General features: G+C 45.5%; 1 protein-coding gene across 2 annotated transcripts in view; it reads right to left on the bottom strand.

Annotated features, from left to right (window-relative positions):
• Positions 1–21,381, bottom strand: part of DYNLL2 (dynein light chain LC8-type 2) — a 74,855-nt gene that overhangs the window by 8,489 nt on the left and 44,985 nt on the right. The window contains exons 1-2 of one of the 2 annotated variants that reach the window (XM_068269347.1): positions 10,374–10,477; positions 1,374–1,512 (exon numbers count right to left, since the gene is read on the bottom strand). In XM_068269347.1, coding sequence (XP_068125448.1) covers positions 1,374–1,505 — 132 coding nt within the window. In that variant the 5' untranslated portion in view covers positions 1,506–1,512; positions 10,374–10,477. Of the gene's footprint in view, positions 1–1,373; positions 1,513–10,373; positions 10,478–21,381 lie in introns of those variants that run through there. The other variant, XM_068269348.1, reaches the window with a different exon arrangement.

The following is a 21,381-nucleotide window of genomic DNA, read 5'->3' as shown; positions in this document are numbered from 1 at the left end:
TGGCAACTGCTTGCTGCTGCCTGGCAACTGCTTGCTGCTGCCTGGCAACTGCTTGCTGCTGCCTGGCAACTGCTTGCTGCTGCCTGGCAACTGCTTGCTGCTGCCTGGCAACTGCTTGCTGCTGCCTGGCAACTGCTTGCTGCTGCCTGGCAACTGCTTGCTGCTGCCTGGCAACTGCTTGCTGCTGCCTGGCAACTGCTTGCTGCTGCCTGGCAACTGCTTGCTGCTGCCTGGCAACTGCTTTGCTGCTGCCTGGCAACTGCTCGCTGCTGCCTGGCAACTGCTCGCTGCTGCCTGGCAACTGCTCACTACTGCCTGGCAACTGCTCACTACTGCCTGGCAACTGCTCACTACTGCCTGGCAACTGCTTTGAGCACACAGTTCCATTGTCCATGGAAGAGAGGCCTAAGTCTAATAAACTGCAGTACAGGTTGCTCAAACTTCTGAAAGACATTTGCTGCACATAGCAAGAGCCCTTGTTACTATTAACAGGTTCTCACCTTCAAGTCTGTTAAGACTAATGGCTGTGTATTAAAACACACACACACACTATGATGAGTCATTTTCAAGAGGCAATTAATTAGCAATGACCCCTTTAATATTGTGAATCTCACCGAGACCATAGGTCTTGTTCTGATGAAGCAGCACGGTTGAGAGTTTGTTTTGTTTTTTTAGGACCGCAACAATTTTTGGAACTTACTTTTTTGTACCAAGATTGTTGCCAATTTAAAGGGTCACTATGGCGGAAAATAGTAAAATTTAATATATGTGCAAACATACAAATAAGTACAACTTTTTTTCCAGAGTAAAAATGTGCCATGAATTATTTTTCTCCTATGTTGCTGTCACTTAAAGTAGGTAGAAATCTGACAGAAGCGGCAGGTTTTGGACTGGTCCATCTTTTCATGGGGGGGGGGGGGGATTCTCAGGGATTTATTTATTTTCAAATGCACTTAGTGAATGGCAGTTGCTCTGTCTAGCTGCCAAAAAACTGTAGCAAACAGGGAAGCTGTCCAGCATCATTTTTTAAAGTCTTTATAGGGAATATCTTTATACAGAATAAAAGCCTTGCTGAGAATCCCCTATGAAGAGATGGACTAGTCCAAAACCCTTTTGCTTCTGTCAGATTTCTACTACCTACTTTAAGTGACAGCAACAGGAGAAAAATAATTCATGGCACATTTTACTCGTGAAAATTGTAAAAAAAAATAATAAATTCCACAGTGCCCCTTTAAAGACTTAGGATCTCGGGCAGTTAAACAAGTATAATGTGTCAGTTATTTGCACAAGATGTCAGGGACATTTAAAACCTTAATTTTTTTTACACACACACAGGTTTCATGCATTCCCCACAAATCATACTATGAAGATACCTTTTTGATATAGGCAGCAATGTCTTTTTCAATGTTGTATTTTTCCATCGCTTGTGTGGCACAGTCCACAGCATCCTGCTGCATGTCCTCAGACATGTCAGCATTCTTGATCACAGCCTTTCTGTCAGACATGATGCACCTACAACCGCAATTAAAAATACATGTCAATGTATGAGCAAATTCCAGTTTTCCCTTGTAGAAATTATAGGTAAACTCCAATATACTGGTAGAACTGAACATGCTCCTGAAAGTGCTTAGGGATACAATACCTATATTCATCTGCTCCTTGGCACCCTGAACTAAGGGAATCGCACCCATACCTATGTCTGTAGCCCATAGCACTATACAATACAATAACATTTCTATAGCGCTTTTTCTCCCCTAGGACTCAAAGCGCTCAGGCTCTCTCAGATTCAGTAATTGGTAGTAGGATGAAGAATTCAGACAACAAAAACTTATATTTCTGCAAATGCCAAACTGAACAGGTGGGTTTTCAGTCTGGATTTAAACACGTCCAGGGATGGAGCTGTCCTGATCTGTTGAGGTAAGGAGTTCCAAAACGTAGGGGCAGCATGACAGAAGGCTCTGGGAAAAAGTTTCCAAGTTGACTCTGGGTATGACTAGATTAGAACCTGTGGATCTGAGAATGCAGGGATTGCTACGCAGCTTCAACATTTCTTTCATGTATCCAGGGCCCAGATTATTCAGTGATTTAAATGTCAGTAGGCCGATCTTGAATAGGACCCTCTATTCTATAGGTACCCAGTGAAGGGAGTGCAGGACTGGCGTTATGTGGCATTGACAGGGTTGGTAGCAGTATTCTGTATCAACTGTAGGCAGTACAAGTCCTTTTTTGGAAGACCAGTGTAGAGAGCATTGCAGTAGCCCAGTCAGGAGGTAATGAAGGCATGGACTAAGGTTGGCAGATCTTCTGGGGGGGGTGGGGGGGACCATTAGAAGCCCCGGGTAACTTCAACTCTTTTTCCCACCCCCTACAGTGTCCCTTCAAGGTGAAAATAGGAGGATTTCACCACAGCAGAGATGTGAGATGTGAGTTGTGACCCCCCCCCCCCCCCAATAGACTGCGTGGTGGCTGGAGCTTCTGGGGCCCCTTAAAGTGGTCACAACTTCTGAGACGGGTGTCTGGTGAAGTGTGCTGCAAGAGCAGATATTAAAGAACAAGCTACACCCATGCTAACCTAGAAATAAAACATTTGTAGATAAATGTTCTATTTACATAACATGTATTGCACACATTCCTGTGAATTTTATAAAGGAAAAGCAGAGAATCCTATTCTATGCAGTTTCCATCTTTGACCTCCAGACATTTCCTCCCTCACTTTTTTCTCCTCTTGCTAATTGTGTATTCATTACCCCGCCCTCCTCCCAGAGTTTTTAGACAGTCCCCACTGAGGTGTATACTAGGAAGTGCACTGTCTTATGCCATTAGAAGTTGGAGATACAGGGAAGAGGAGGAATATATTATAGATAAAATGCCCCCAGCATGCAACTTTTTGGCAATGGCTATTAAAGGGCCAGTGCTCCTATGGTATGTGATAACTGCAAACCATAACAGCAGAACATTTTTTAATGAAAGTTTTGAATGCAGGATTGGCATCTATCACTTAATACACAGACCAGTTGCTGTTGAAATTTGATTTTTATGGTGACAATCCCACATACCATGGTGCAGGCAAGTGCCGGTCAATAGTAGTCTGGAGTGGCATTTGGTACTGCAGTATAAACAATACAAAATCAAAAAATTAAATGTAGTTAAGGTAGAAGACCTTTTGTATAGTGCCAGAGCAGAAGGTATGCTTGATGTGCGCAAGATCTAGGGCTTCATGCCCATTCCCTAAATTAGTGCTGTACAAGGGTGGCAGGTTTACATTAAAACAATATATACACATGCCATATCTCCTGTAAGCTTTGCCCTTTCCTGAGTAGCTAGGGCTGAGGAAGACGTGGCATTCTGATTTGGACAACCTGCTGCCTCCTCCTCAAACTGATACAGAGGGTGGGGTGGAAGTGCAGGGACTGCCCAAGTACTAGGGGTGTTCCCTTAAAATAAATATAAAAAATAAATAAATAAACACATGATGGAAGTCATGTGCATCATTCTGTGGAGCTCAGCCAGGACAGGAAGCAGCCACAAGCTCAGCAAAGTAGGTTGTGTACAGCCCTCTTGATACCACAGTTGAATCACCCTTTAACTCCGCAGTACTGCTGGCAACAATCACTGTGACAGTTCTGCAGTTTCATACTTCACACTGCAACTGACAGAAAGGCACAGAGACTTGAGTCTAACACCACAGATATCTTGTTTGACTATTGTTAGGTGGAAGTCATCGATGGCTGAATGAACATGGTGTACACTCAGTCCTCTTAAGGTGGCCACACACACAACAATAAAATGATCCGATTTTACGTCAATTCGATAAAAACGATCGGATCTAAAAAAAAAAAAAAAAAAAAGAAAGCTTTTTCTTCATTCGACTGAAAAATCCGATCGGATTTCCCGGTTTCTTCGATTTTAATCGATCCGGAATGCAAGATATTTTTTTTCAATCATTTTGAAGATTGTATGGTGTGTGTTGGATTGTCAATTTATTAATATACACACCCTAGCAATTTTTTTTAGCGTTTCCAATCATTTTTATCATAATTGGGGAAAAATTTAACATGCATGTGTGGTACATTGGTCATATTTTTGAAATGTTACAATCTGTTCAATTTAAGAATTGCAAGACATTTTTCTGACTGTTATTTAAAAAAAAAAAAAAAAAAAAAAAAAAAAAAAAAAAAAAAAAAAAAAAAAATTGTATGGTGTGTGGCCACCTTTAGCTAGACATGCGTTGGTTGATACTCCTCAATCCAGCAAACAATGATCAGTAACCAAACAGCTCTGCTTAACTGAGACTACTGCATCTTGTGAGCAATGTCAATTGCCAATGCAAATTTATTGAAAGGAACTTGTAACGAGGAAGGGGTTAACTTCTGGGTGCATGCCTCTGTAGAGGTAAGCCACTGGATGTCCATTGCTGCCCAGGACACTTGAGGCTGCACATCCAACTGTGTACGAGCTTATCCAAACTGAGCATGAATGTGTAAAGTTTGCGCAGGCCCAATAGAACTAAGTACCACTCCCACCAGTGGCTTGATTCTAATGGGCATACACAGACTTACTTGCACGTGCAAGGTACAAATAAGCCCATACATTGATGGTCAATATTTGACAAGCTTGTATCATATGTTTAGAGTGACCCAGCGCTGGAACAGTGGGGTGCCTCAGGAGGGGGGGGGGGGGGGGGGGGAGGAATCCGCAGAGGGTATCCAGCGCTGGGACCCATGAAGCTCTCCTTGTCAACTTACACGTAAGCACAGTGGCACCATTCCAACTACTATAGTTACATTGTTTAAACAATAAGTGTCAGCGCCAAGGTAGAAGGCGACCGCAGCCGAGAAGGACAATGTCCAAAAGTCCACACAAGCAAATATACAAAGTCAGCGCAGGTCTATAATACAGCTTTCGCCATTTTCTGATATACAGGATCCTTGAACAAAAAGGTAAAGCAGCAAGGCTTGCCAGATTCCAACATCCTACATTATAAGGTTGTAAACGAATTTGATGGATGGTCTGCAGAACTCTCAGATGGTGTTTCACCAGCGATGTCACACGCCACAGATTCCTCTGGAATGCAGTAGATATCCTGAGGTCACAAAGACTCGCCAGAAGGGAGTCCAATAGGATAGTAGCATGAAAGATATACGGCACATCTAAGTGTAAACCGTCTTTATTACGTAGCATATAAAACAATTAGTAAAAAGAAAACTCACATACGGGGCCCATGCACTGGGAACCCCGAAACAGTAGCGCGCATAAAATGGTCAATAGAAGACCTCAGATGCAATGGTGCCGCCTATCGGGAAGGCGATAGGCGGCACCATTGCATCTGACTATTGTGGGCAGCTTCTGCTACTGGCTGCCAGAGGGAGACAGGGAAGCCTCATTAGGATCCAGAGCACCTTTTCCCCTTACAGGATTTACTTTAACCCATTTAGGTTCTGTCGTTTTCACGTGAGAAATGTTACCTCTCATTCATTAGCCTATAACTTTATCACAATGAACTGATCTATATCTTGTTTTTTCCGCCACCAATTAGGCTTTCTTTGGGAGGTACATTTTGCTAAGAGCCACTTTACTGTAAATGCATTTTAACAGGAAGAAGAAAAAAGGGAAAAATTCTCAGTTTTCAGCCATTATAGTTTTAAAATAATACATGCCTCCATAATTAAAACTCACGTATTGTATTTGCCCATATGTCCCGGTTATTACACCATTAAAATTATGTCCCTATCACAATGTATGGCGACAAAATTTTATTTGGAAATAAGGTGCATTTTTTCCGTTTTGCATCTATCACTATTTACAAGTTTAAAATAAAAAAAATAGAAATATTTCATCTTTACATTGATATTTAAAAAGTTTAGACCCTTAAGGTAAATATTTACATTTTTTTTTTATTGTAATGTTTTTTTTTTATAGTAAACATTTTATTTGGGTAGTTTTGGGAGGTAAACAATAGGTTTGTAATGTAAATGTGTGTTGATTTTCATTTTTTTTTATTTTCAGTTGTAGTATTACTTTTTGGCCACAAGATGGCGGCCATGAGTTTGTTTAAATGAAGTCACTCTAAGCGCAACACACGCTTAGAGTGACGCATCGGGGAGGGAACAGCCAGAAAAGGCACAGCTTCCAAGAGAAGCTGTCGCTTTTTCAGCAGGGGAGAGGAATCAGTGATCGGGCACCGTAGCCCAATTCACTGATTGCCTGGCTAACGAAACGCGTGCGCGCACGCGATCGGCCGCAGGAGCGCGCATGGTTCCTGGACGTAGTTTCTACGTCCAGGAACCAAAATAGGTTAAGTAGTAATGGCACTATATGTACCCATGTTTACCTCAGGTCACTTCACTCATGCTTTAATAGCTAAACAGAAGAAGATCTTTAGTAGATCTTCAAATTTCTTTACTTCTGAAATTTCTGACTTTAAAGTCTGAAAACCACTGCACCTGCGTTGCAGTGTCCTCGCTCCTGCTGATGTCACCAGGAGCGTACTGCGCAGGCACAAACCATACTGGGCCTGGGAAATGCACTCCTGGTGACGTCAGCGAGGACACGTCAACGCAGGCACAGTTGTTTTCAGACTTTAAAGTCTGAAATTCCAGAAGTGAACCTGAGGCGGGGCCGGAGCATCGGATGTCTGCGGGGAACCATTAGAAATCCCAAGTTCAACTCATTTCCCCCCCCCCCCCCAGTATTCCTTTAAGGGTCCTGTCACACCAAGTTGTGTTACCATCACAACAATGACAAAGTCTCACCGCGCATTAGAAGGGTGGAGAATCTATACAGTGAAGCTCACAGTGCCATTAGAGAATGCTTTCACTACCACGGCGAACGTACACAGTACCAGGTAAATGAACATAGTTACTGTGTCGGGACCTGCCACATAGTCTTCAATGTGAAAGCACCATAAATAGGAATATACCAGTAATTTGCATTGCACTGTGGATATGTTGTCTATTGGAACAGTGTGAATAGACCTTAAAAGGACTTACGAGCCCAAAAAAGAAAAAAAAAAAAAAAAAAGTCTTTACCTGTATGTAACGCACGGAGAACGCCATCCGCGCCCTCCGTGCAGCTCCGCCAGGTCCCCGCTGCTTTTGCTCCCCCCGGCCGGACCCCAACCCCACAGCCCAGGCACTCCCTCAAATATGGCCGCCGGAGGAGGCCACGGCTGCGCAGTCCGCACCGACGCGAGTGCAGCTGCGCAGCTCTAGGGCCTCCCTCCCCGATTCACGCTACGTGGATCGGGGAGGGAGGCCCTAGAGCTGCGCAGCCGCACTCGCGTCGGTGCGGACTGCGCAGCCGCGGCCTCCTCCGGCGGCCATATTTGAGGAGGAAGGAGCGCCCGACCCGGGCTGTGGGGTCGGGGTTTGGGAGCAAAAGCAGCGGGGACCCGGCGGAGCTGCACGGAGGGCGTCCTCCGTGCGTTACAAATTCATACAGGTAACGAGCCCAAAACAGGAAAAAAAAAAAAGGTCTTAAGTCCTTTAAGAGGTGATAAAGTCCCAGTTCACTTCACTCCTTGATGGGGTTTCCAAAAGTACAAATGCTGGTTTTAGCAATTTGATAAATCACACAAAGCAAGAGACCAAGAACAAATTAACCGTATAAGGGGGATGGGATGATGGGAACAGCACAAGAGAAAAAAAAAAAAAAAAAAAAAAAAAAAAAAAAAAAAAAAAAACACACATTGGGCTCTAATCACAATCATCTTCCACATGCAGAAATGCACTTGTGGTAAATTCCCAACTGAAATGAGACCATCTTGACATTCACAAAATTGCACGCACGAACATTTACCGCTTGCGTAAAATTTTACGCATGCATAAAAAAAATGCGGTAAAAGTCTGCAAAGTCGGTAGTTCCTGGGGGGGGGGGGGGGGGAGAAATACCGCTTGTGTGATTGTGAATAGAGCCCATTGCGAGTGGCAATTTTCTGTGTGTACAGGCCCTAAGGCCTTTTCCACAAGCAGCTAAAGGCATTGAATTCACCGCCTGCACTTGCTCAGGGGCTGAGGACGGGGGCCCTCCCACAGAGTTGGATCTAAATACAGTGGTTGCAGTCTTTGGATACAACGTAAGACTTTTTTGGCCCAAAAAGGTACAACACAGTGTGCCAAACGTGACATACTTGGTGAGACCAAACACCATCATACTGCTGCATGTGATCGTAAAATCTAAGAAAAAGGACTATATACACACACACAGCAAATAAGTTACTACTTTTTAGCCAAGTTAAGACAACCAAACTAAAAGCACATGGGAACAAAAACACAGAAGGCACATGAGAATAGAGGGCCAAACAATAGTATGGTAGCTTTTTATGGAGAAGAGAGCAGCAAAGAGCCTAGTGAGATGGAACACTCACCCTCAAAAAGAAAAAGCAGTACAAAAAAAAAAAAAAAAAAAAAAAAAAAAAAAAAGTTATAGCGGACCAATGACACGTGCCAAAAAAGGCACAGCTTGAAACTGAGCCAGATAAACTTAGTTGTTATGTTTCACTAGCTCATTTTCAAGTCACATGCAAACCTAATAACTGGTAGGCCCAATAACACAGGGGACAGGATAGTGTGTAAAAAAAAAAAAAAAAACCTGGCATCTGAGCAGGCTAGAAAGTTGGGCTAAGGTACAACAGTAGATTGCTTGATAATAGGTTTTTAGATACAGTGTTTCCCCGAAAATAAGACAGTGTCTTATATTAATTTTTGCATCAAAAAGATGTGCTAGGGCTTATTTTCAGGGGAGGTCTTAATTTCTATGAACACACAAGATTCTGTGCCTTCCCACTGCGCCGGCTCTTCCTCTGCTGGATCCACCTCTTGTGTGTTCTTGTGTTCCCGTTGTGCCTTTAGTGTCCTCCTCTAATCCTCTATCCCCTTGCCCTCCTGTGTCCGTTGTGTCTTCCACTTCCCCTCCCCCCCCCCCCATGTCCTCTGATATTTTCCCCTGCATCCTCTTTCCCCCAGCTCCATGCTGCTGTGTCCCACGAGCTTCTGCCTATGGGGAAGAAGTACGGCAACTTGTGTTTCTGAGCTCCAGTAACACGAGTTGTCATACATTTTCCCCTTACTGCTGCTAGGGCTTACTTTCGGGGTAGGGCTTATATTTCAAGCATGCTCAAAATTCTTGCTAGGGCTTACTTTCTGGGGATGTCTTAATTTCAGGGAAAGAGGGTATGTACCTTTAAACTGCATAAAAGGCTTTTTACCAATTCAGACCTAGGCACTGGAGACCCATGCAACCCCTGCATCAATCAGGGAGGCAGGGGGTGTGGGAAAATATTCTCGTAGCCAGGCTTTACCCATTATCATAACAATAATAATAATAATAATAATAATAATAATAATAACAACAACAATTTTCCTTTTCCACACTATATAAATCTTAAGAAGTAGGGTTTGACTAGCTATTGCCTGCTGTATTCTGAAGAATAATTGACATGACATAGGAAGTTTGGAAATTATACAGTGGTGATAACTGGCTACAACCACTGTTCAGTTTCCCTGGGACTAGGACCACCGCATTTTAACAGCCAAAAGAGGTAAGTGGGAACGAGTGTACAATAGGCAGAGAAACACTTTGGATTTGAAGCAAGCACATGTCCATCAAACCAATTAAAGTCTTGCAGTAAAAGCGTAACCATGGAAAGGCAAGGCATCAGCATCTTATGGAGCTACTCACGAGGTAAACGCTCTTCACGTTGTGTTAAAGGCCTAATATGGACTAGTAGGCTCCAACAATACTCACGGAAATGGTAAGCTTCAGATGATACAGCTGTTTGAATCTGTATGTGGGGGAACAAAATAAGGCCCACCCTTACACAACAGGTTACAGGAGGAAAATAAAGCCATTTCCACATCTAACATTTCACATCTGGCTGTATTCATTTTTTAGTCAGGCCACTATCAAAATAGGAATTACATAACAGGAGGACACACACATGCAGCAATACAGAAAGATGTGAGATGGCCAAAATACAAGCCTGGTCCACAGGATACGGGCAATCAATGAAATTAAATAAGCTGACTAGTGAAAGATGGATCCCCACAGCCTACAATGGTGAGGTTGCAATCTCTACCGATGCGTCACTGATTTACATCACTGACGAGATTACATTGCATGGAACAGTACTGGTCGGCACAGACTGGCCGGTGCAAAGTACATGATTCGCCACACTGTTGGTCTGCAGTGGAAGTGCACAAGAACATGGTCCCAATGAGTACACCCAACCACCTCCTTCCATGCAAGCCTCACAAGTTGCCACCCAGTCTACACAGAATGAAGCCTCCGGAACGGCAACATTTATTTTCGCCGCAAGAGAAGTAGCATCGAGCAGACTATAAGCAAGGCTCTCCCGCCGTGCAGCCCTCGCTCACCTATCACAGTGTAGAGCAGTCCCCTCTGCGCGGTGTCTCTCGCTCTAGACTTCACTAGCGTTCTGACTCTCGCTGTCCCTGTAAAATAGCAGCACCTCCCCCTGCAGTGGTTCAGCCAACCGCGGCCTCTATTGGTGGGAGCCGCGCCTCCCCCAGCACTGCAGGCATTTTCCTCTCGCTCGCCTCTGCCTACATCTTATTTCATCCCACAATGCCGTGGTGAGAGAAGTTGCGGAGCTCCCGATGTCATACAAGTGGCCGACCTACTGACGTGCTCTGTCATTACCTCTGTCTATGTTACCTTCTCTCCCGCGTGCAAGCTAGAGCTGCACTTAATGCTCCAAACTTCTACTCTAGGAATGGAGCAAATCAACGGACGGAAAGTTGTACTTTTGCCATAGATCGTCTATCGTGTTAATGATTTCTTTTGCTCCAAATAAGTTGTGTTTTTGACCTAACCTACCAAATGCCATTGTAATTATACACTCTCCTTATAGTAAACTCCAGGAAAAGTAGTTTAGTATAAAAGTTTACTATATCAGAAATTGTCTCTTCAAAATGGTAGAGGTGTAGCTAGGGTTTTCGGCACCTGGGGACAAAGATGGTTTTTGCAAACCCCCCTCCCCTTCTCCCCAAACTCTGGACTAAATGGGTGTGGCCACACATCAGAATGTGGTTGTGGTCATGGGTCAGGGGAGGACTGGGACCTTTTGGCCTTGGGGGAAACACAGACTAGAGGCCCGTTATCATGGCAGCTTCAGCCCAAATTATGTCACACATTCACCTCATGTCGTATATGCCAGTAATCACGTGGAGTGCCAATGCAGAAATACAGCAAGGACACTCTGTGAACAGTGTGACAGGTAAAGTACAGGCATCAGGGGGGCACAATACATTTTGAGGGACAACGGCCGGGGTTTCCGTCTTGTCTATAATTCGTGGTTATCGCACGCCATGATTATCGCACCTGACAACCACATTGGCCCGAGATTTCCCAACATCTCAGATTGATACATTCAACCAATTTCCACTCAACATTTTGTATCCGATTCGCTAATATCAAAGCGGTTGGTCTCAGCTGTCAAGTCACAACAGAAGTATGGCCACTGTAATTCCCTCAAGGCCAATCCCCCACGCCCACCCCCCTCTACTAATCTCTGTTTTCACTACCTTATAGTGTGTCTGAGCCCTTATGCAGAGAAATAATGAGGAGAGAAAAGCTGAAAGAGAGGGAAGAAGATATTTGCCTCACAAGGATTGCACTTTTATTTAGCTTTCCTGTATGACAAGAAGACACAAACACCCAACACTAGGGAAAGAGGGAAACAAAGGTGAATGAAGGAGGCTGGTGCACACCAAGAGTGCTTCAGAGCGCTTTTCAAATTTACAGCGATTTGAAAAGTGCTGGGCTAATGTTACCCTATGAGGGTGTTCCCACAGCAGCGTTGTGATTTTTTAAAATTGCAAACATGCTGCAGGTAGTATTTATTGGAGCGATTCTTTCAAAAATTGCTAGCGATTGCTATTGAAATTTTGTCGTGCACTAGTCCAGAGAGAGGAGGAGTGGAGTGAGACTGAGAATAGCCTAAGATGGAGCAGAGAGCTAATCTGTATTGCAGTCCCACATTACACAGAGGCTAGTTGCCGGTAATAGGACTGCTGTCGGTGCCAGTCTCTCACAAGTCAGAAAGCAGTCCTCCTGGAGTCTAGGGACTGTCAAAACTTTTCAACAAGTTTAACACCTTATCTGTACATGCAGGCATTTTAACAATGGGGAGAGACCAGACAGATTTTTTTCCCAAGGACCCTACTCTGCATCATGCGGTGTAGATTTACCAGCTTGCCTGCCCTCTGATTGCACTTTTATCAGCTAGCCTAGTGTTTCACATTCCATTACAACAACAAACCTGAATACACCAGACACAGGACCAGCCCTAAATCACTGAATAAAAGGCGGCCTGGGGGGCAGTCCATGCCTGGCTGCTACACTCAGTCTCTACATCCACGCAGTTACCAGTAGCAGAGAGAGAGGAACTGAATGAATCAGTGTATAAGTTAAGAGTCAGGACTTATGCTGGGCATACACGGCGCGTTTATTCCTTATCAATCGAGTTGCTGATGGCTCGATTGATAATTTCCGACAGGTCAGATGACCCCGCTCAATCCCTGCCCGCTCGATCCCCGCGGGCGGACAATAGCGGGGAATCGAGCAGAAGATAAGGAGCGCCCGTGGGGACAAGCGGGAATCGATCCAGATGGCAGCGGGGACGTGGCGGGGGTCGATCCAGCGGCTAAACGAGCCGCCGGGTCGACCCGTGTATTCCCAGCATCAGGAGCTGATGCTGTACTCGGATGGATCCCTGAGTGAGCTGGAACTGAGTGAGCTAGGATGAGTGCCTTCTCTGACTGACTCATTCATTACTGTGGTTCTTTGAATCATTGAGCTGAAGGAACTGAAATGAATGAATCAGTCAGTGAATCAGTTATGAGTCGAGTCAGGCGCTGCTGTTAGCTGCTGCTGCTGTAAACTGATACCTGAGTGAGCTGAGAGGCATTTCTTCTCTCACTGCTCAGTGCAGCAGCGCTCTTGCCTCCTGCTGCCGCTCTAGGCAAGAATTTATACCTGCCTGGTGGTTGAGACGGCTGTGCTTATATGTACTGTCAGGCAAAGTAATTTGATTGTGTTACACAATGACAATTAAGTGCTTGGATTGGATCTGGAAACCAGATGAAAACTAAGAAGCCATCAAATGTCATCAGGTTGAGTGAGCCCTGGGCTCTGGTCCCTGATGCCCCCTGGGTTTCTCCCTTGCTGATCTAAGAGGTATAACAGCTGACAATGCCTGGTGAGGCCGGTGGTGATGAAGTATGGCAGCCACTGCCTTTTGGCTCTCAGTCCAGGTTCTACCTTCCCCCCTCTATATCTTCCCTGTTGTGTTAGTTTCGCACTGTCCAATGTTGTTATGCTGTTATTTTTGTACTATGTTTACGCCTACCCTATACAGTATGTATTCTGCGGAACCTGACCTGTTTATACTGTGCCATCACCGACCCTGTACGTGTCAAAAACAACTCCTCATTGTACGTGGTAAAATAAATCTGATTTTGATGTTGCCTGTGTTTTTTGGGGCAGTTTGGCTAGTTTGCAGAGCTAGTCAGTTATGACTTGAGAAGGTAACATGACTGAAATTTGGGGAATATAGGAAGGCTCAGATGACAAGTGGGTGGAGTATAACTGCCTTTTGTGACAGGAAAAGAGAAAATTACCGTACTTAAAATCAGTATCAATGTGCAACATGTCTATAAGATTAGCCCAAAACAACAAGTAATTGTGGAGTGGGTGAAAATATTGTAATCCTCAGTGATCATAAAAAAAGTGAGATGTAACTGCAGAAAACAGGTGCCCTACTCACCTGTCCACATTCTCTCCTGGCTTTCCTCATGGTTCTGTGGGCACATGGACCACCAGACTATGGCTGTAGGCGTGTGCATATCTATGTGTCTCACTGTGTGCTTGCACGGATTCTGGTATACACATTTGCACATGTGCGACGCACAAGAATTTGCACATGTAAAAGTAGTGGTTATGTTCTTGACCAGGACCATCTGACCTAGGGCTGGCGCTTCCATTGAGGCAAAGGGGGCAATTACCCTAGGGCCCCAACCACTCCAGGGGCCCCTGCACTGCTAGACTGCCTAGGTGGTTTCCCGCTGACTGATCCAGTGGCCCCCAGGCCCCCACATGTTCCGTAGCTGAGCCTGAGCTGCCTTGTATCAACTCATCTGTATCAGCGGCTGCCCACCCCATTTAGATGTTCTGTTTCTTTTAAGGCATCTTAATGACATGTATTTATGCCTGCAAATAAAATCTATGTATTCCCTTTTGATGTTGCATGTATATCAGGGATGGTCGTAATCAGCCAACTTCGCTACGCTGGAATTACGCGTAGTTTTACGCATTTACACTTCGCCAAACTATGGCTTCAAAATCAAATATTTGTTTTGTTTGCATTTCGTAGACTACGCGTTAAAATACACAATTACGCGTAGTGCGAAGCGTAGTGTATGCGGATGCTTATGCCCGTATGCAGAAAATTTTACGCATTAATTCCTATTTAAATGCTTATACCGGAAACTTTATGCGTACATTCCCCTTTCCAATGCGTAAATTTGTAAGCATACAATCGCACACGGAAAATTAGACGCGAGTAACGCATTCGTAGTTCACTACGCAATACACTTGTTGACCATACATAGTGGGCGTAAGCTACGCGTAGCGGTACTTTGCTACGCGTAAATTCGTAAGCGTAGTTTTGAAACTTCACCTATGAACTACGATGCGTAGATGCTAACTACGATGCGTAAATTCGCACTGGCGTAGTTTCTGCTCATCCCTGATGTATATAGCTGTCTGTTCAATCAGCTTGTAAGCAAATAGGATTTAAGTCTGACGAAAGCTGCACAGCCGAAAGCTTGCCTACTCTTATTCTTTGAAGTTCACCAATAAATGGTATCATCCTGACTCAAAACCTCTTGTTATTTCCATATAAAATATTGTCGCCATACGTTGTACTGGGGATATAATTTAAACAAAAAGGAGCAAAAGGATGTCTGGCACTGTAGCTTTAATGCATCACAGCAAGTGTACAAACATATGTAACATGTTACACAAGGACAAAGTCCGTGAATAAGGTGGTACTTATCGTGCTCTGCTGAAGGTGGGGAGGCAACTGTGGCCGCCAGTGGGTGCACGGATATAATTTAAATGTTGAAATAACTGGGACAAATGGGCAAATAAAATGTGTGGGTTTTAAATACAGAAGCACTTATTTTAAAACCATAATGGCTGAAAACTGAGAAATAATGATTTAACATTAGAGATGGCCCGAACAGTTCGACCGCGAACTTATTGGCGAACGTTGGTGGTTTCACGTTCGCGGTGAACCGCAAACTTTATGCGAGTTCGACCGGCCCCCTTATTACATCATTAGGCTCAACTTTGACCCTCTACATCACAGTCAGCAGACACAGGGCAGCCAATCAGGCTACACTCCCTCCTAGAGCCCCCCCCCCCCCATATAAGGCAGCTGCGTTGGCCATTATCTCACTCGGTCTGGCTGCAGTAGTGAGAGAAGGGAGAGGAACCTGCTGTAGACATAGGGAAAGCTTAGTTAGGCTTGTTAGCTTGCTCCAACCACTCCAGGGGCCCCTGCACTGCTAGACTGCCTAGGTGGTTTCCCGCTGACTGATCCAGTGGCCCCCAGGCCCCCACATGTTCCGTAGCTGAGCCTGAGCTGCCTTGTATCAACTCATCTGTATCAGCGGCTGCCCACCCCAGACACAGGGCAGCCAATCAGGCTACACTCCCTCCTAGAGCCCCCCCCCCCCCCCCCCCCATATAAGGCAGCTGCGTTGGCCATTATCTCACTCGGTCTGGCTGCAGTAGTGAGAGAAGGGAGAGGAACCTGCTGTAGACATAGGGAAAGCTTAGTTAGGCTGTTGTTAGGCTTGTTAGCTTGCTCCTTGCTGATACTTGTTGCTACGAAGCACCCCAAAACAGCTCATTTGAGAGCTAATGTTCTTTTGATGTGGTTTTTTTTTTTTTTTGTGTGGCCCAATGACACTTGCATATACAGCCCTGTCAGTCGTAGCTGGCCCTTGGTAATTGCTATACTGTGCAAGGCCCAGCACAATCAGTGACTACCTTTTCACTGCACCTGTGTGGGACAGCTGCATATTTGTAATACCAGTCACTGCATACCTGTTCATGTTTACTGCACCTGCGTGACAGCAGCACGCAGTGTTATATATACCAGTCACTGCATACCTGTTCACGGTACCTGTGTGTGTGACAGCTGCACATTTGTAATACTAGTCATTGCATACCTGTTCACGGTACCTGTGTGTGTGACAGCTGCACATTTGTAATACTAGTCACTGCATACCTGTTCACAGTACCTGTGTGTGTGACAGCTGCACATTTGTAATACTAGTCACTGCATACCTGTTCACAGTACCTGTGTGTGTGACAGCTGCACATTTGTAATACTAGTCACTGCAAACCTGTTCACGGTACCTGTGTGTGTGACAGCTGCACATTTGTAATACTAGTCACTGCATACCTGTTCACGGTACCTGTGTGTGTGACAGCTGCACATTTGTAATACTAGTCACTGCATACCTGTTCACAGTACCTGTGTGTGTGACAGCTGGACATTTGTAATACTAGTCACTGCATACCTGTTCACAGTACCTGTGTGTGTGACAGCTGCACATTTGTAATACTAGTCACTGCAAACCTGTTCATGGTACCTGTGTGTGTGACAGCTGCACATTTGTAATACTAGTCACTGCATACCTGTTCACGGTACCTGTGTGTGTGACAGCTGCACATTGTATTGATACCAGTCACTGCATACCTGTTCAGTGCACCTCCGTGACAGCACACAGTGTTATATACCAGTCACTGCATAACTGTTCACTTTACCTGTGTGTGTGACAGCTGCACATTTGTAATACCAGTCACTGCATACCTGTTCACGGTACCTGTGTGTGTGACAGCTGCACATTTGTAATTCTAGTCATTGCATACCTGTTCACGGTACCTGTGTGTGTGTGACAGCTGCACATTGTATTGATACCAGTCACTGCGTACCTGTTCAGTGCACCTGGGAGACAGCACGCAGTGTTATATACCACTCACTGCATAACTGTTCACTTTACCTGTGTGTCTGACAGCTGCACATTTGTAATACCAGTCACTGCATACCTGTTCACAGTACCTGTGTGTGTGACAGCTGCACATTTGTAATACTAGTCACTGCAAACCTGTTCACGGTACCTGTGTGTGTGACAGCTGCACATTTGTAATACTAGTCACTGAATACCTGTTCACGGTACCTGTGTGTGTGACAGCTGCACATTTGTAATACTAGTCATTGCATACCTGTTCACGGTACCTGTGTGTGTGACAGCTGCACATATGTAATACTAGTCACTGCATACCTGTTCACAGTACCTGTGTGTGTGAGACAGCTGCACATTTGTAATACTAGTCACTGCAAACCTGTTCAAGGTACCTGTGTGTGTGACAGCTGCACATTTGTAATACTAGTCACTGCAAACCTGTTCACGGTACCTGTGTGTGTGACAGCTGCACATTTGTAATACTAGTCACTGCATACCTGTTCACGGTACCTGTGTGTGTGACAGCTGCACATTGTATTGATACCAGTCACTGCATACTTGTTCAGTGCACCTCCGTGACAGCACAGAGTGTTATATACCAGTCACTGCATAACTGTTCACTTTACCTGTGTGTGTGACAGCTGCACATTTGTAATACCAGTCACTGCATACCTGTTCACGGTACCTGTGTGTGTGACAGCTGCACATTTGTAATACTAGTCATTGCATACCTGTTCACGGTACCTGTGTGTGTGTGACAGCTGCACATTGTATTGATACCAGTCACTGCGTACCTGTTCAGTGCACCTGGGAGACAGCACGCAGTGTTATATACCAGTCACTGCATAACTGTTCACTTTACCTGTGTGTCTGACAGCTGCACATTTGTAATACCAGTGACTGCATACCTGTTTACTGCACCTGCGTGACAGCACACAGTGTTATATACCAGTCACTGCATAACTGTTCACTTTACCTGTGTTTCTGAAGGCTGCACATTTGTAATACCTGTCACTGCATACCTGTTCACGGTACCTGTGTGTCTGACAGCTGTCAATTGTATTGATACCAGTCACTGCATACCTGTTCACTGCACCTGCATGACAGCACACAGTGTTATATACCAGTCATTGCATAACTGTTCACTTTACCTGTGTGTCTGACAGCTGCACATTTGTAATACCAGTCACTGCATACCTGTTCACGTTACCTGTGTGTGTGACAGCTGCACATTGTATTGATACCAGTCACTGCATACCTGTTCAGTGCACCTCCGTGACAGCACAGAGTGTTATATACCAGTCACTGCATAACTGTTCACTTTACCTGTGTGTGTGACAGCTGCACATTTGTAATACCAGTCACTGCATACCTGTTCACGGTACCTGTGTGTGTGACAGCTGCACATTTGTAATACTAGTCATTGCATACCTGTTCACGGTACCTGTGTGTGTGTGACAGCTGCACATTGTATTGATACCAGTCACTGCGTACCTGTTCAGTGCACCTGGGAGACAGCACGCAGTGTTATATACCAGTCACTGCATAACTGTTCACTTTACCTGTGTGTCTGACAGCTGCACATTTGTAATACCAGTGACTGCATACCTGTTTACTGCACCTGCGTGACAGCACACAGTGTTATATACCAGTCACTGCATAACTGTTCACTTTACCTGTGTTTCTGAAGGCTGCACATTTGTAATACCTGTCACTGCATACCTGTTCACGGTACCTGTGTGTCTGACAGCTGTCAATTGTATTGATACCAGTCACTGCATACCTGTTCACTGCACCTGCATGACAGCACACAGTGTTATATACCAGTCATTGCATAACTGTTCACTTTACCTGTGTGTCTGACAGCTGCACATTTGTAATACCAGTCACTGCATACCTGTTCACGGTACCTGTGTGTGTGACAGCTGCACATTGTATTGATACCAGTCACTGCATACCTGTTCACTGCACCTGCGTGACAGCACGCAGTGTTATATACCAGGCACTGCATACCTTTCACTGCACCTGTGTGACAGCTGCACATTGTATTAGTCAAGTCAGTGCATACCTTTCACTTTATTCCCCCCCCCCCCAATATGGACAAAACAACAGGCAGAGGCAAAGCCAGAGGCAGGCCACCTGGCAGATCTGTTCGAGGTCATGCTGACGTGATTTCATGCGGCCCTGGACCAAAATACAGTGCTCAGAAGATTGTCAGGACGTAGTTGATTATTTAACACAGAGCACCTCATCTTCCGCAGCCACCAGCGCTACTTCTAGCACCACTCCGTTCCATTTGACACTTCGCAGGAGTTATTTGTTGGGGAATTAACTGATTCACAGCCACTATTGTTACAACAAGATGAAGGCGCTAAGCAAGTTACACCACCTCATATGTCTGAGTTAGGCGTCACTATGGACGTAAGGTGTGAGGATGATGATGAAGTACCTGCTGTTGGTGCAGTTTTGGAGGTGTATGATACAAGTGAAGCTGTGGAGGATGATTATGACGATGATGATGCCATGGATATCACGTGGGATCCCACTAGACATCATGACCAGGGGGACAGTCCAGAGGTAGAGTCAGAGAGGAGTAGGAGGAGACGAGTTGCTGAAAGAAGCAGGGGGAGCTCGTCATCAGAAATAGCTGGTGGCAGTGTCTGGCGGCATGTATCGCCACCTATGGACAGCCAGCCAACATGCCCTTCAACGTCAGCTGCTGACGCCAGCATAGTGCCATCACCCCAGGGGGGCTCAGCGGTGTGGACATTTTCTTGTGTGTCTGCCTCAGATATGAGCAATGCCCTCTAGATTGTAAGCCTTTGGGCAGGGTCCTCCTCCTTTTGTGTCCTACCTGATCATGCCCCTCCATTACTGTAAACCCATTCTATGCATTTGAGTGAACCTAACTTGCCTAATCTCCATGCTCCCATCCAGTGACTGACTAAGCATTACCTTTCTACTCATACTGTGCTGTGTGATCTGGTTTTCTTGTATTCCTGTATTGTCATATTGCTGTATGTCACCCCTAAATATTGTCTGTAACCTAAATTAATGTCCAGCGCTGCGTAATATGTTGGCGCTTTATACATACAATAAATAATAATAATAATAATCTGTACTCTCTGCCACCAAAAATTGAGCCGTGGGAAGTCCCAGACCTGTACTGGGTGGCAACGCTACTAGACCCTCGGTATTAGCACAAAGTGGCTGAGATGTTACCAAATCACCAGAATGCAGAAAGGATGCAGCACTTCCACCGCAAGCTGTCAAGTATGCTTTACAGTGCGTTTAAGGGTGATGTCACAGCACAACGGAATAAAGGTGCCACTGCCAGTAATCTTCCTCCTCCTACCATGTCCACACAGGCAAGGACAGGACACTCTAGTGATCTCATGGTGATGTCGGACATGCGGACATTCTTTAGTCCAACCTCGCATTAGCCCTTCCAGATCCACCCTCCACCAACGCCTGGACCGGCAGGTAGCCGACTACCTGGCCTTAATTGCGGATGCAGACAACAGCGATGAACCCCTGGACTACTGGGTGCGCAGGCTTGACCTGTGGCCAGAGCTGTCACAATTTGCCATCCAACTTCTGGCTTGCCCTGCCTCAAGCGTCCTGTCAGAAAGGACCTTCAGTGGCGCTGGAGGCATTATCAGTGAGAAGAGAAGTCGCCTAGGTCAAAAAAGTTTTCAGTACCTCACCTTTAGCAAAATGAATGAGGCATGGATCCTGGAGGCCTACTGCCCGCCTGAAGACTAAGTCAGTCCCCACACACAGCATCTCTGCCTGCACGCCGTGTGCCTGCCTGCCCCAAGACTAAGTCGCTCCCCACACAGCATCTCTGCCTGCAGACCGCTTGACTGCCTTCTCCGCCACCACCAACAGGGTCCAGGACTACAGGTGGATTCCTGAATTTTTAAGGCTGCTGCTAGCAGTGGCCGCTAACAAAAACAATAATAATTTTTTCTTGTGCGTGTACATGCCTGCCTAATTTTTCTGGCTGCACTGCGGCTGCAACAACAACACAAAAGGCATATACATGTGTCAATTCCCTTTTGTGATCGTTACCCTGCCGCTGTGAAGGGGCTTGCGTATCACAATGAAGCAATGACCGCCGGCTATATGAGTGTGTTGGGGGGGGGGGGGCACACCTGACCGTAGATAATAAGGTCCTTGCTTCATTGTGGACAGACCAAATTCGATCAGCTGGACAGTCACTGTTCTGTCATTCAGCTACCACAGCCCGGCAACCATATGGGCTTGAAAACCGCCATGGCCTGCACTCTCGCAATGGTGCGCACCAGTCTAGCAAGGC

This window comes from Hyperolius riggenbachi, chromosome 2 (assembly GCF_040937935.1).
Source record: "Hyperolius riggenbachi isolate aHypRig1 chromosome 2, aHypRig1.pri, whole genome shotgun sequence".
Classification (NCBI taxonomy): domain Eukaryota; kingdom Metazoa; phylum Chordata; class Amphibia; order Anura; family Hyperoliidae; genus Hyperolius; species Hyperolius riggenbachi.
This window is presented reverse-complemented; position numbering and strand designations above follow the sequence as displayed.